The sequence below is a fragment of the Chanodichthys erythropterus genome, chromosome 3, assembly GCF_024489055.1.
Source record: "Chanodichthys erythropterus isolate Z2021 chromosome 3, ASM2448905v1, whole genome shotgun sequence".
Taxonomy (NCBI): Eukaryota; Metazoa; Chordata; class Actinopteri; order Cypriniformes; family Xenocyprididae; genus Chanodichthys; species Chanodichthys erythropterus.
Genome location: NC_090223.1, coordinates 7,885,671 through 7,900,919, shown reverse-complemented (window position 1 = coordinate 7,900,919; position 15,249 = coordinate 7,885,671). Strand labels below are relative to the sequence as shown.

General features: G+C 38.1%; 1 protein-coding gene across 1 annotated transcript; it reads right to left on the bottom strand.

Annotated features, from left to right (window-relative positions):
• Window positions 1–2,119: 2,119 nt before the first annotated feature.
• Window positions 2,120–14,097, bottom strand: LOC137008251 (uncharacterized). The gene is made up of 2 exons (XM_067370201.1): window positions 14,023–14,097; window positions 2,120–4,325 (listed from the first exon to the last, which is right to left on the bottom strand). The coding sequence occupies exon 2, from the start codon at window positions 4,318–4,320 to the stop codon at window positions 3,034–3,036; it is 1,287 nt and encodes a 428-aa protein (XP_067226302.1). The 5' UTR covers window positions 4,321–4,325; window positions 14,023–14,097; the 3' UTR covers window positions 2,120–3,033.
• Between the last annotated feature and the right edge of the window lie 1,152 nt (window positions 14,098–15,249).

Genomic DNA, 15,249 nt, shown 5'->3' with positions numbered 1-15,249 from the left:
CAAAAACAGTATCCTGAATATATATAAACAGAATTAAACTAACACTTTAACAAAATGAAAACATAAAATTATTTTGTTTTTATTATGTTTTTTTTGTTATGATTATATAATTGTTGAGACTCTTGTTTTAATTTAAAAATAATAATAATAATAATATATATATTTTCTTAAGCAGGTATGTTTATTGCTTCTCACTTCAGTACTTTCATTTCCAGTGTATAACTGTTATTTTGTGTTCACAGATTTTTATTGGGACTTTGGAATTGTACAATAAACTGAAATGTATTCACCACAAGGGCACCACTAGTTTTTCTAGTCAACTAGTAGTCGTTCATTTAAGCTATTAGTCAACAAATCACATGTTTATATGAATAAATCATAATAATGAGCCTTTAATTGCCTAAATATAATCAGCGCTCAAACTCAAGCATAAAGCTTGCCACAGCACGCCGGTAAACATAATGATAATATGTGTGTCTTTTAAAAAAAAATAAACAAAAAAACATAAGAAGACTAAACATTTTAATAATTTTATTGATGATGTTTTCTGTGTCAAGATCTACATTATTTAGCCTTAGATGTTTTCCAATTATATGGTCCCTGCAGCACAGGTTTTATCAGCTGGTGATTTTCAGAGCACATTTAAGAGTGCAAGTTGCAACTATTATTAACAATAATGGAAAGATGAGGAAGATCAGTATGACACAATATGCATTTCGATTCACAAGCTTGCAATTCAATTTGATAGGCTAGAAGTTATTTTTAATTTACTGTTTATCAGGTACAGTACATGACAAATTTTCTCAAGAAAAAAAAAAACTAATGCTGGTACTACATTAATATTGTAGGTTAAAATTGACTGATTTGTATACAAACTTACATTACACTTAAGGACATTTTTATCATAATAATGTTATAATAGGTCTACTAACTTTAAAATTATTTCTACTCCAAATATATATTTTTTTAAATATAAACATTTAAATAGAGGCTGTCTTGATTGATTTATTTAAACATGCTGTCAATAGAATTGGAGTGTTTTCTTTCAAACAATTTAATAAAGATTTAAAAGATAAGAAATGATATGAAGCAGAAAATTTTTGAACTTGGAAAAACTCTGGGGTCTATGAAGTTTTCATAAGGTGACATAAAAACACACACACACACACGCATGCTGTGGGCTCAAGTGTAGTGTATACCCATCTTGTAGAGATGACAAATGTTAGATTATGTGTTGAACATGGGTTCTGGGGAACAGAAGCATTGCTGTGTGTAAATGAAGACAGTTAGGAAATAAATGTCTAGCAATTAAGAAATCATAAAATGTACAATAAAAAATGTGTGTATTGCTAAAGCTATTAACACAAACAGGGAATGTATTGACCCAAGTAAAAAAGGTGACATAAATAACATAGCAATTGACCCATACAGGTAATATGTTAATGCAAGTAGAAGCCACATGTGCATAAATATAGGGATAATGTGTGTCGAAAGTGAAAATAAAAACAGGGGCTGTTAGTATGGAAGCCCGTTTCCGCCACTAAAAAAAAAAAAAAAAAAAAAAAACGCCAAAAAAAAAAAAAAAAAGATGAATTGCGACTTTTTATCTCAGAATTCTGACTTTTTAACTCGCAATTGTGAGATATAAACACGCAATTGCGATTTAAAAAGTCAGAATTCTGAGATAAAAAGTTGCAATTCATTTTTTTTTTTTTTTTGTTGCGTTTTTTTTTTATTTTCTGTCGATTTCCCTCGTCATGACAACTCATGACGAGTTGTATTCACGCTTGTTGTATTCCTCACCGGTAAGTCGCTTTCAATAAAAGCGTCTGACTGAATAAATGTAAAATGTATATGTTGATTATCATCTATAACGCACACACTCTCATGGATAGCAGTTTTTCTTTCATCATTAAAGTTTATTATTTCCACATGTTCTAAAGCTATATCAGTTTAAACTTCTATTGTAAAAACAACTATAAATAAAGCTGACTATTGCCGCTTGAGAAGATATGCTAAAATGGTTGCTGAATGTGAGGGGTGTACTCACTTTTGTGAGATAATGTAAATTCTTCAATGATTTATAAGTGATAAATAATGTATCTAATAAATAATAAACCATCCACTAATGATCTGTTTGATTTATTTCATGATTTACATTTTTTAAGATAGCTTACAACACATTTGTAAATCGTTAGCATACCACTTATTAATCATTTATAAATGTATAGTCATGTTTTGTAAATTATTTGTTCATCATTAACTAATAATTTATAAGTAAGTTAACTAAATTAATAAAACATTCATAGAATGTTAACATATCACTTATCATTCATGAAGGTATAGTCATGTTTTGTAAATTATTAGTTCATCATTAATTTATAAGTGACTTTTAACTGAATGTTATTATAAAGTGTTACCCAAAATAAATGTCAATGGATTGTGAATTATTTCTGTTTTCAAGGTTTAGTAACTTTAGTAAAATTTTCTGACACACATAATAATAATAAAAAAAGACCTCCATTCCAATGTAAATGGTAAATTAAGCATTTATTTTCAAAAGAAAGCGAAATAAAATAATAAAAAAAAAAATTTTAAAGGTTAATGTTGGTCAATCAAACAATGTGTGGTCGAAAGCTCTGTGCTCTCTCCACCTTCACACCTGATTCCAATCTGCCCTCTTCCTTATACAGAGTCACCTTACAAAATAAAAGTCATCTTTAAATTCATTAAAAAAAAAAAAAACATTTCAATCATAGTTTAAAATCAACGATTAATTCAATAACTTTCAAAATTAAATGGCTCAAACATTTTCTGTTGTGAAATCCTCCAGATTCCATTTTACTCTAGATTTTGTTATCTGTATCAGCCTTTAAAAAAAAAACATATCCATCTACCACTAGTTACAAATGAAATATGCATGAAGAAAAGTTGTGTAGCTAAAGACATTACTTATGAAAAAAAGCATGTTCTGCACAGTATTTGTGTCGTAAAGCAAGCGATAAAAGACAGTTACATCTGTACTTGGCTTTATTATGGCTTGGACATTTCCAATTCAAGGCTCTGATTCTGATTAGCCATAACCTCTACAAAAACCTGAGCTTGGTGCTTGAAGCTCTCCAGGAAAGCTCTGCGGATGTAACGGTCTGGAATTCCATCAGGCACGATGATCTGAGACACGGTGGTGCTTTCACCACGTATTCGTTTCTTGTTCACCTGGATCAGCAGGTTGTAGTAGAGCTGATTGTTGCGGATGATAGTGCCCAGCATGACGATTTGGAGATTATCGGAGTGGTGCAGGATTGAGCTGGTCTGATCCTCCAGGTACTCATTTTTCCACTGTCCGATTAATTTTTCCGCCTCGTTTCTCCATTGACCACCTTCAGTGATGTTACCAGGAGCTGGCTTAGCAGTAAAGGTGGTTATTTTCTTGTTACCTTTGTCATAACAGGTACGTATCAGTTTTCTGTCCTTCTGTGTGCCTGTCCCTTGTGTGGCTGTGTCCCACAAGTTAGAGTGAGTGCACTTATCTGATTTAATGTGTCCGCGGTAGTCATATTTTGAGTGATCTGAGGTCCAGCACCAGTTGTACCCGTAACCCTGTTTCCCACATGGACTGTCTTCATCACACTGTCTCTTCTTATGATCTGTGTTTTCAGATGGAGAGCAGTAATCCCATCCCTGCGCAGTATAGCACCAGTGGTAATCTTGAGCTGTTTGTTCACAGCAGTCATAACACAACACGCCATATTGGGATCCATAATGATTCTCGTTAGTCATCACCTCCCCACAGAGACCCCAGCTTCCCCCCTTCAGCCAGCACCATTTGTAGTTTTCACCGTGATATCCACATGGACTGTCTTCTTTACACGGTCTGTTCATGTAATCTGTGTTTTCAGATGGAGAGCAGAAATCCCATCCCTTGGCAGTATTGCACCAGTAGTAATCTTTATTTCTTTTGTCACAGTTGTCGTAACACACCAATCCATAAGTAGATCCATAATGGTTTAGTTCAGTCTTCACCGTCCCACAGTAGCCCCAAGAAGCAGATCTGCACACGCAGTAGTCTTCTTTATTGTTCTCACACACACTCGGATCTGTGCACGGTCTACCCTGGGAGTCCATGTTTTCCTGAGGTGAGCAGTTCATTGTCTGGTATTTCCCATCTTTATCAATAGTCTTGCACTTGTACACACCATCATCAAGCTTGCAGTTTTCTATACACTTTGTTCCAAGATGAGTAAAGTACGTTTTCCCGTCACTCAGCCACAATGAACAGACCAGGATGAGCAAAACGAGAGGAGTGTGTGGATGTGCCATTCTTTCTGTAAAGAGAAGAATAAAGTGAAGGGTAAGAGGCTTTGTGCTGTAATGTTTGACTTAATCGTCAGTGTTGGGAAGTGATGCATTACCAGTAACATGTTACCGTACTAGCCCAGTTGATAGGGCTGGGCGATAAAACGATAACAATACTTATCGTGATATAATTACTTAAAACAATAGCACGTTTGCTATGAAGTTTACGAGCCAAAAGCGGCACTACACAGCGTTACTCGTTTGAGACACATGGACTGTTTATCCGTTCACTCGGCTCAAACGGCAGCGTGAGCTTACTTGAGCTGACACTGATGGGTCTCAAAAATGTGACCAGATCCAAAGAGAACTGCTTAAAAATACTAAACACACATTTCTTGTTGATTTAGATGAAACAGCACTGACAAACAAGAGAAATACTGTGCCATGAACAATCCAGATAGAAGACTTTTCCATGGATTTACTGTAGTAACACAAACTGGACCATTATATTTTATATTTTATATATATATATATATATATATATATATATAGATAGATAGATATATCCCATATAAAGTTTGTGAACCTGTTAGAATTTTCTACATTTCTGAGAACCTCAGAAAAAAAGAGTTGCTGTTGCACATCAGAGTGTTACGGAAGTAAACTCAGTTTACCGACAACTATGTAAATCAGCAGGAAATCAAGTGAGTAAACTGTGCAAAGATACTTTAGCATAGAGGATTACGTTATTTATGTAAGTGTTCTTCTTGCAGGACAAGATCTTGAATGAGAAGGATGGAGGACAGAAGAAGCACACACCTCTGTCTCTTAGGTATTTAAGATGCACACAAAGACTTGAGAGGCTATACTGAATGGAGAAACCCAGGAGAAATGCTGGAGAAACTTGCTTGGAGAATTCATAAGAGAAACAGGGAAAGAGTCCTTAACGTGTAAACAGCCCAGACACTGGAGTGAGGTGAGGTGTGTGCTTATAAAGCCAGCTTGATGAGTGTCCTGATGAGGTGCAGGTGTGCATGATAAGTATTCAGGAAAGGTGATTGTAGGAACCGTGGACGAACCAGACAAATGAATCATTCAGATGATTTGATAAAATTTGCAGATGACTTATCAAACATATTTTAACTGCATACATTTTACATCATGTCCACAAATACTACCTGTAACCAGTTATGCTTTAGAACACCCAACATTTATGTAAATCTGTTAACTCTTGAATGACTGATTGAAAGTATGCCTTATTTGGAATGAATTTAATTCTCTTTCTCTCTTCTCAATCATGGCTTGAATGAAATCTGTGTAAAAGTGTATCATATTCCATTTAATAGAAATTATGTCTAAAACGGTACTCTCTGCCAAAGCAGAGACCGGAGGTAACACCTATGTATGATTGTGGCAGAGAAAAGCCACTTTTTGAAACAGGACGATATCTGATTGGCCAAAACTCCTCTCAGAGGTTTGACAAACACCTAAGTTTAAATAGTCATATCGCAAGACAAGGAGCAGAACTAGGAATGAACTGAAAAAAAAAAAAGAATCGGTCAGCCGTGACCAGAGTAAAAAGAACAAAGAGTAACCATGGAGTAACAAGAAGGACAGACAAGCAGCTCATTCAAGCCATCCAACTTTCACTCACTTTTCTTTTCTTTTACTTAATTTTCTTTTCCGTTGAGTCTCATGTTCTAAGTTTTGCCGCAAAGCTCAACCAACGACTTTTGCTGCTTCAACTTTAACTCCAGGGACAAAGAGACTTCCTTTCATTTTTCCAGCAAGCTAAAACAAATGATTGGTTTTTACCTAACTACCATCCGGACCTGAAAAAAACAACTTGGAAAAACCTAAAAATTCACATTTAAAGTCGATTCAAGCAAGTACTTGTGCATTTAAATTAATGATTCATGGTTCGTTCAGGTCTTTGAAGTGCATATTTTGCTAGAAACCCTGTTCATTATATCACTCTCTCTCTTAAAACTCTCGCTCTCATTTCCTTTCTTTGACTGCAATGCGTATGAATGTGTGTGTTTGTGTTAGATTAGTTTGTGTTAGAATGTAGATTTTGGAAGAAAGTGTCTTGTATTATGTGCTTCTAAAATTTAATGTCTTAAACTGTCAATCTCAAAGTTACCACGCTCTAATCAGTGTTTTCATGATTGTTGGATATTCATATCCGCTACAAGATCTTAATACGGCTCGAGCAAATGAACGCTGGACGACTCGGTTGCTCGGTCGTAAACTAAACAACTCTTTATAATTCCCTATAAATTAATTATTTCACTTGAGCTAATTTTATGTAGTAGTGTGGATATGGTGGATCTGTGACAAGGACTGGAAAAGGTTATAGAACTGTCAGAGTGTGGACTCCACAAACCCACATTCAGACAGATTGTGTACAAACAGAGGAAATTCAAGACAATTGCTACCCTCCCCAGGAGTGGTCAACCAACAAAGGTCACTCCAAAAGCAAGACATGCAATAGTCTTCGATGCTCTGTGATTGTTGGGTGCAAGGGATAGATCAGGAGAACACTGAACAACCATGGGGTGCATGGCAGAGTTGCAAGGAGAAAGCTACTGCTCTCCAAAGAGTATGTGTATTATGGCTTAATTTCTGTGTTTTACCCAGTTTGCTAAAGATCATTTATACAAGCCAGAGGGTTATTGGACAAATGTTTTGTGGATGGATGAGACTGTCGTGCGACTGCAGAAGACCCAGAGGCAAAAGAGAATGTTCACAGTATTTATTGAGTCCCAAAACAAAACAGAACAAAAGCAGACTGCCAGGCGTAGATTAAGAGCGTGCTGCAGCTGGAGAACTAAGGAGAAGTACCAGTAAGCTTCCTGAACGAAGTCCCAGTTCAACTGTAGCACAGTGGTCCTACTGGAGTGTCTCAGATGGCTGATGGAAAACACCTAGGCCGGTTGATGGACGAAACCAGGCCTGCTGAAAGGAGTCTCTGACAGACGGACCACGAATGCAAGTACAGATGGGCTCTGGGACTGGGACTCTGACTCTAACTGCTAACACACACACACACACACACACAACGAGAGTTCCCAGGTGAAAAAAAAGTACACTTCTATAATATACTTAAAGTGCTCTATTTTCGTGCACTAATTTTGTACTTAATATACTAAAAATTCTTCTTTAGTATTTCTTAAGATAATCTTAGGAACATCTAAGTGTACTCATTTTGAGACAGCATGAAATATGAACTAAAATGTGCTTTTAATATACTATCTCTGTATAATAGAACAGTTCTTACCCCGGCCAGTCACTAGAGGGGAACAAAGTCACCCTCAGCGCCACCTAGGAGGCCATACTAATCTAGCGAAAGCCAAACATAGTCTGGGCCAGCCCTGTCTGATACACAGAATCTCCAAAGCACATTCTTCAGAGAAGAGGGCAGGTAAGAGCGACTGCAAATGAGCAGTAAGCAACTCAAACCCACGCGCAGAGATGGGCACCATGCGTACGCCAGAACCTGCGCACAAATAATTTTAGAAATCTCAATCAGCGGAAGATTGTGCAAATATAAATACTTAAAGGGATAGTTCACCCAAAAATGAAAATTTGATGTTTATCTGCTTACCCCCAGGGCATCCAAGATGTAGGTGATTTTGTTTCTTCAGCAGAACACAAATGATGATTTTTAACTCCAACCGTTGCCATCTGTCAGTCAAATAATGCTAGTGGATGGGAACTTCTACTATAAGAGTAAATAAAACTTGCATAGACAAGTCCAAATTAAACCCTGCGGCTCGTGACGACACATTGATGTCCTAAGACACGAAACGATCGGTTTGTGTGAGAAACCAAACAGTATTTATATCATTTTTTAACTCTAGTACACCGCTATGTCCAACCGCGTGCAGCACTCGTTAGTAAGGTCTGATCGCGCTCTGACAACGGCAGTGATGTCTCGCTCTCATTGAAGTATATGCGCGAGACATCACTGCCGCTGTCAGAGCGCGATCAGACCAAACGAATCGAGTGATGAATGCAGTTGGACATAGTGGTGTCACGGTTCGCAGATCCACTGTGTCATTCTGTTGTCTGTGTGTGGGTTGTGGGGTGTGTCACCTGATTGTTCTGTGTGGGCGTCGCCGCTGATTACTGATCAGCGGCAGCTGGTGGTTATTAGATCTTGCCTATTTAACGCCTTGTCTTTCGTCTCATGTTTGTCAGATCGTTGTTTTGGAGTCCTGGTGTTGTCTTGTGTTACCGTGTTTCTTGTTTCCTGGAGTTGGAGTTCTCGTTGCTGTTTCCTGTCTGTTCCCCTGGATACTCGTTCTGGATTTACCTTGTTCATCTCATCTCACGGATTCTCACCACGGAGCACCACTCACCACGGACACCAGCGCCCATCCAGTCCCTGTGTTACCATCTCTCCTGCTGTCTGTGTTGTGACTGTACTGTGTGTTTATATCTGACTACCTGGCGTGAAGCACTATTAAAGTGAATAACTTGCTATTGCATCCAGTCTTCTTTTCACGTGACAAGTGGTGTATTAGAGGTAAAAAATGATATAAATACTGTTCGGTTTCTCGCACAAACCGATCGTTTCGTGTCTTAGGACATCAATGTGTCGTCACGAGCCGCAGGGTTTAATTTGGACTTGTCTATGCAAGTTTTATTTACTCTTATAGTAGAAGTTCTCATCCACTCGCATTATTTGACTGACAGATGGCAACGGTTGGAGTTAAAAATCATCATTTGTGTTCTACTGAAGAAACAAAGTCACTTACATCTTGGATGCGCTGGGGGTAAGCAGATAAACATCAAATTTTCATTTTTGGGTGAACTATCCCTATAAGATAAAGGTTTTAGAATAGAGCTGATTCATTCATTTCCACTGGCCAAATGGTATTTTAATAGTTTTAAACAATTCGAATCAAATTTATGCAGTTTTGCTGATAAGGTGAACATATCTTTTAGGAAGTTTATAGGCTATTTTTAGTGGAAACAGACAGGCCTACTTATTTACTGCAGTGTAATTGTCTGTCTCGGCGCGTCACTGACAAAGTATTTTAAAAAGAATACATGCAAATCTTACCATTTTCCTCATATTATATCCTTCAAATGGTAATTGTTTGAAGATCCTTCACACAACATCAACACCACCTGCAGCTGCGGTTATACAGTAAGATATCATTGGACCTATTCAAACTGGACAACGGACCGTTCGACCACCGAATCCAGCAGTGTCTTCCATAATATCAAAGTTAAGTGTGCATCACTGATCATCGTTCTCGCTAAAATATTTTGTCATAACATCTGCAGTGTAGTTTAAAGAGGAATTATTGTGCTTCTAGCGCTCCTCGCTGTCATTAAAACAGCGTGTCACTGGAAAAGTGATCGAAAGTAGCACATCTACTATCTCAATTCATATCACTTTTGTTTAACTTCTATGTAATGTAATTTCAGTGCTTATCGGCAATAGTGAAAGTGTAATATTAATGTTATATAAATGTTATCAACTGAAAACTTGTTTCCACGCCAGTTTAAATAGTTCTTTTATTTATTTAAACTGTTATTGTGTACATGAACTGTATTTATGATTATGACTCATAATGAGGATTTAAAGTGGTTTTCCTTCATCTGCCGTCAGTCCCTCAGTTCACCATTGGTGTCGCCAAACTGTTCTGTCTCCAAAATGTTCATGGGTCAGAGTTTGCGTGGAAGTGCGCAAATTTTCCCGTCAAGTTTGTTTTAAGAAATCACAACTTATGCGTCACAATGTGGCGTACGCACGTTTCCAGCCCCGTTTTGTGCATACTCAGGCTTTATAAATGAGGCCCCAGCTTAGGGAGCTAAGCACAATTACACCAAAGGGAAGTACGAAGCTCAACCTACAGACAGACCATACTGTAGGCACATAGTCATGGTCATAACTAAAGTTCTTACAAATTAACTAAATATCACACAGAAACTCAACTCATATTCCAGGATGGCCCATAAGGCCACTCATCTGGAAACATAGCATGCTGGGCGCATGACCAACCATGTTATTAAGTAGCTGTGAGTGCCCACAAAACAGTCCATCCAACACAATCCAATGATCAGTGTACTCGGTAAAGAACCTTTTTACTCTTTAAGCAAGAGGTGAAGCATGACAAAAATTCTAAAAAGTGGGTCCTAGCAGCAATGCGTAACTTATCTTCTCAAAGATAAGGGCTTACCACCTGGGAAAAACAGCACCAGGAAGGCTAATAACAGCCTATAACCTTAGCTGTTAACCTCAGCCATACTGTAGCACCTACATTTTCACATTGAAGGGGAAATGGGCATATGGCCAGCAACTCCCTCAGGAGGAGGCCAGAACTAGGAATTATACAACCTCACAGGGATAGTAATAATAAGGGTGATGTAACAAACAAACACCTAAACCTAGCTCTAGCCTAGCCGCTAGCTAAGGCCTACTGGGACAAGTAAAGCTTGGGCTTCATTTTGAATCCTTCAAATATGAGGAGAAAATGAAGCACTGCAAGCAAACAGTGTCAGGCGGCCGATAAAGCTGTCCTGCACACAAATAACTGAAGTGACGAGTGCTAACTCAAACCAAACTAAAGTATTAGCTGAGAAGCTACTCAGGAAAGCTATACAGGAAAAACAAGGTCTACACTTTTTATAAACAGCTCGTAGAACGAAGATTTTCCCTCATTATTTTAATGCATGAAGAAGGATGAAATCAAAAGTTCTTTTAAGCCTAAAAGCACTTTCACTATCAAGCCAGAAGGCGGCCTTTAGAGAAAGATTATCAAAGGCCCAGCCATCAGCCTAATGGACCCTTCGCTAAGCCCCGCCCTCCTTAGTTACTGTTGCTACGCCTGTCCAGCTTTCGAGCCTGGCAAGTCATTTTCAGTGTGTATGCACCGGTGTCAGACATTTTCAAGGAGATAATTAGTCATTTTTGGCGAACAGGTGAAATATCTGAGAGAGCAAGACAAAAGGGACTGCAGTATGCATTCAAGGGATATATCCACGACATAATATGCAACCGATTAGAAAATAATTGATCAAAATTGAAACTAAAGCTCCCAGCGCGAGCAGCAGCTGCCTCATACGCTGACTATTCAAATGGGAAACACACAGTTTATTGAGGAAAAGCTTTGTTCATCCACAGCTGTCACGAACGCCAGCGATGCTCCCTCGATCGGCCACCGGAGGTCTCACTCTCCCGAGTACTAACTGGACTACAAATCCCAAGCGCCCACATACCTGGCCTGATTACGACGCACCTGTTTCACGTCAGCCAGCTATTTAGGCCCCACACACGCACCTCGCGAAGTATTGTTTGCCCCGCAACAATTTCTGAGCGTTTATTACTTGTTTTCTGTCTGCCTGTGTATCGACCTTGTTTTGGATTACCGACCTTCCGAGTGTTTTACCGCCTGCCTGTTACCCTCTTTGCCTGGACTGCGTTTCTGATTCTTTGCTGCTAGCCCCGATCTCTTGCCTGGTTATGACCATGATTATTGGACTGTCTCTGACACTGTTGTTTGCTCTGGTGATTCGACCCACGCCTGCCTGTACTGTATTCCTGTTGTTTGCCAATAAACCGCTTATGGATCCCAATCAGCCTGAGTCTGCGTCACAACAGCAGGTTAAGTGAAATTTGTGAAAATAACCTAATAATTATAAATCAAACAGCTTATACATAAGTCTTGTGGAATAAACACAAGACGTTAGCCTGACCACTTTGCAATGATAACATTCTCCCACTTATAATTTTAGCACGCCAGGCCAACGTTACTCCGTCTTGCCTTTAATAATTTTATTTCACCTTCAGTTATATGCATTATGAACAAAGAACCGTCATTATTTCCAAGCAACGATGTGCTGAGTTAGCTAGCTAGCTAACCTAACGTTACCCGGACTTACTGCATATGCATACATCAATATTACATCATTGTCGGTCGTCATGATAAATAACACACAATTACTGTACTTGCATTATTGTTAAGGGTAGGTTTAGGGTTGGGGAAAGTGTAGATGTTAATAAAGCCATAAACCACGTTAATATCACGCTGGAAGCACAATCTGATAGGTAACGTTAGCATTTTTCAGATTTTGCTAACGTTACCCACTGTTTCAATGGGAGGTAATAAAATCTGACAGAGCAGCACAAATTGTCAGAACACCGGCACTTCTCCCCTTGGGTTTTAAGTTTCGAGAAGGGAAAAAAATTCCACCACCCCGTCTAAGCTCGGGTATCAGATTAACACAATCCATAAGCACAACGCTTCGGCATGTTCCCTCGCTCGAAAGCTTGACCGACCTCCCGCGCCTAGTAACGGTTGCTAAACCACGATTGGCCTGTGGCAGTTTTCGGGCGTGGCTTGTAAAAGAAGCACCTGAGCAAGTAGAAAGAAACTCAAACTCAGAAGGCGGAGGAAGAAGGGGCGAGGGCAAATGCAAAGTTGCCCCCGCAATGAGAGGGAATTGACCACAGATGATATTGGTGTATGTGATCAATCACCTCCTCAAACCTGCTTCTTCCTCCTCGAGTCCAGCCATCTCTGCGCATGCTCTGAAAAGAGGAGGTGCCTGAGCGGCCATACTGGACCACTGGCCCTGTCTCAGAGCCTCAGCTTGAAAAGGGCCAGCCTCATGATAAACTACATGCTCAGCAAAACTATACAGGAAAACAAGGTCTTATTTTAAAAACATAAAATAGACCCATCTCATATTCCTGCGGCTAAAAGACCGAAGATCCCAATACTCTTTTTTACATAAAAAAGGATAGAATCTAGGGTTCTTTAAAGCATAAAAGATCCTCTCACTATCAAACCGAAAAAAGCAGGCCGACAAAAATAATTACTATGGGCCCAGCCATCAGTCTGACCATAAGAAGTATCTGAGCATGATATAAAATACATATACACATGCATATAAATGCATACATCCTATATATGTATATATTCACATGCACATTCGTTTCTTTCTCCTCCCGTCTGTCTGGCTCAGATCCAAATCTGAACGGCCAGGGGGTTTTCCATGCCCTCCCGATCTCAAACGCGGAGATCAGGAGAGAATGGAAAGTCTAAGGGAGCTGCAACATTCATGGACAAGAAAGATGGCGGTCTGCGCCCCTGTATTGACTATCATGGACTCAACGAAATTACTGTCAACTGCAATCGACCCCTGCCCGTGTACACAATGAATTATCTTTCAGTAAAGCTGCAAATGGATCCTAACTCTGTTGAGTCATCATTACAATTAGGTTACTTGAACTTTGGCAATGAAAACTATTGAACTGTAAGTTTTAATGACTAAATTTGTCAAGTTGAAAATATGTAATATTCTAAGTATTATTACAATAAAAAAATTTAATTATACGGTTTTGCCCAAAAATAATCACTTTCTGGGCTCATCTGCACACATGATCGATGAGGTGTATCGTGCAACATTAGCTACTGTCTAATGCATTAAAACATGTTAAGCACTTCTGCATTGAGCATTTTAGAATCATTAATGTGCAAAAAAAAAACAAACAAACAAAAAAAAAAAAACATAAAACATAGGCTACATTCTGAATAACCAAGACAAAAAAAATAAAAAAAATAAAATAAAAATAAATCTAAGCTTTGTTCTGGGAATTTTCCAACATAACTAATATTCCCAGAACATCCCTTGAATCAAAAATGATTAAATGGGTTTTAAAAGGCTAAAAGTGATATTAAATGTAAATGTAAAAAAAAGTCAAACCTGAGTAAATCTGTGCTCCGAACAGCAAACTGAGTGTTTCTGCTGGATAGTATATCAGAGATGTGTCTTGTTTTCTTGAACTCTTTTGATGTATTCTTTTTCCACTACATTGTGGTCTTAAATAAGTGTACTCATGTTACGTAAGATGCCTGTCAGCCAATCAGAAAGGATCTGCATATTACTGAGCTGTCTGATCTCTCTAAATTACATGACTCTCAGAAAAAACACCACAGAAGTAATTACCACATTTTTCCAAGGCCATGCATTTCATCTTTCAGTTGTCTGTTTTAATTAATCATTATCTAATGATTTGCAAAGGTATCATTTTGTAATGATTTTACTTGTTGAGGCATATGACTATTAACTAATTGTTAATATAAAATATAATATAATAACATTATATGCCGGTGGCATAAATGTGGCTTGAACCAATTGCAAACATGACATGCAGTTTTTAACGCCTCCAGGAGATTTTGATAACATGATTTTTAAACTTTTGTGGTCTTCTTAGTTGACTGTGGCATTGACACTTACAACATCAATATGCAAAGGTATTTCTATAAAACATCTCCACTTCCTGTTTGGTACATGCCCTTGCTAGTAATTTCATTTGAGGGTTTTCATGAGGACAGTCTTGAAACTTTAGTAAAATGATAAATGGAAAGTGAATCCGATTAAAACTGCACAAAGGTTGAAGAGAAGAAGTGCAAATGATCAGATTTCAGATTCATCTGTGGTTTCATAAAGTAAATGTTCACATGAATGTCAGCCACTGAAATAATGCTGATGCATAAAGTTCATCTAAATTGTATTTCTCATCTGATGAAGCTACTCTAAGGCTTTTGGTTTAAAGTAGGACAAACTGAGGTCTCTGAAGAAGGTACAAAAGCTGTCAATGAAGCAGCCGACCATTTACACACTAATATGTACCTTCAACTCTCTAAAATTTGTTGGGTTATTATTTTTTTTTTTAGCCATGTTCTGACTTCTTCTAGCACTCTTGCTCTTCTTCACTGTAGTCTTCGTCTATCTCATCTCTGCTGGTGATTTCAACACATTTCACCCCGTGTATCCTCTCGATAAGCTGTTGTTGGTGACAAAACATTAAATTCAGGAAGCTAACTTTCACAACTTTTGCTCATCTCATGCTGAGTCAAGTCAAACACATTTGTTTCTACATTAACACAATTTCAAGTGTTGCAGGTACTTCCCAAGCAGCATTCAAAC

Coding starts and splice junctions, on each gene's coding strand:
- LOC137008251 (XM_067370201.1), bottom strand. CDS start 4,320: ATGGCACATCCACACACTCCTCTCGTTTTGCTCATCCTGGTCTGTTCA.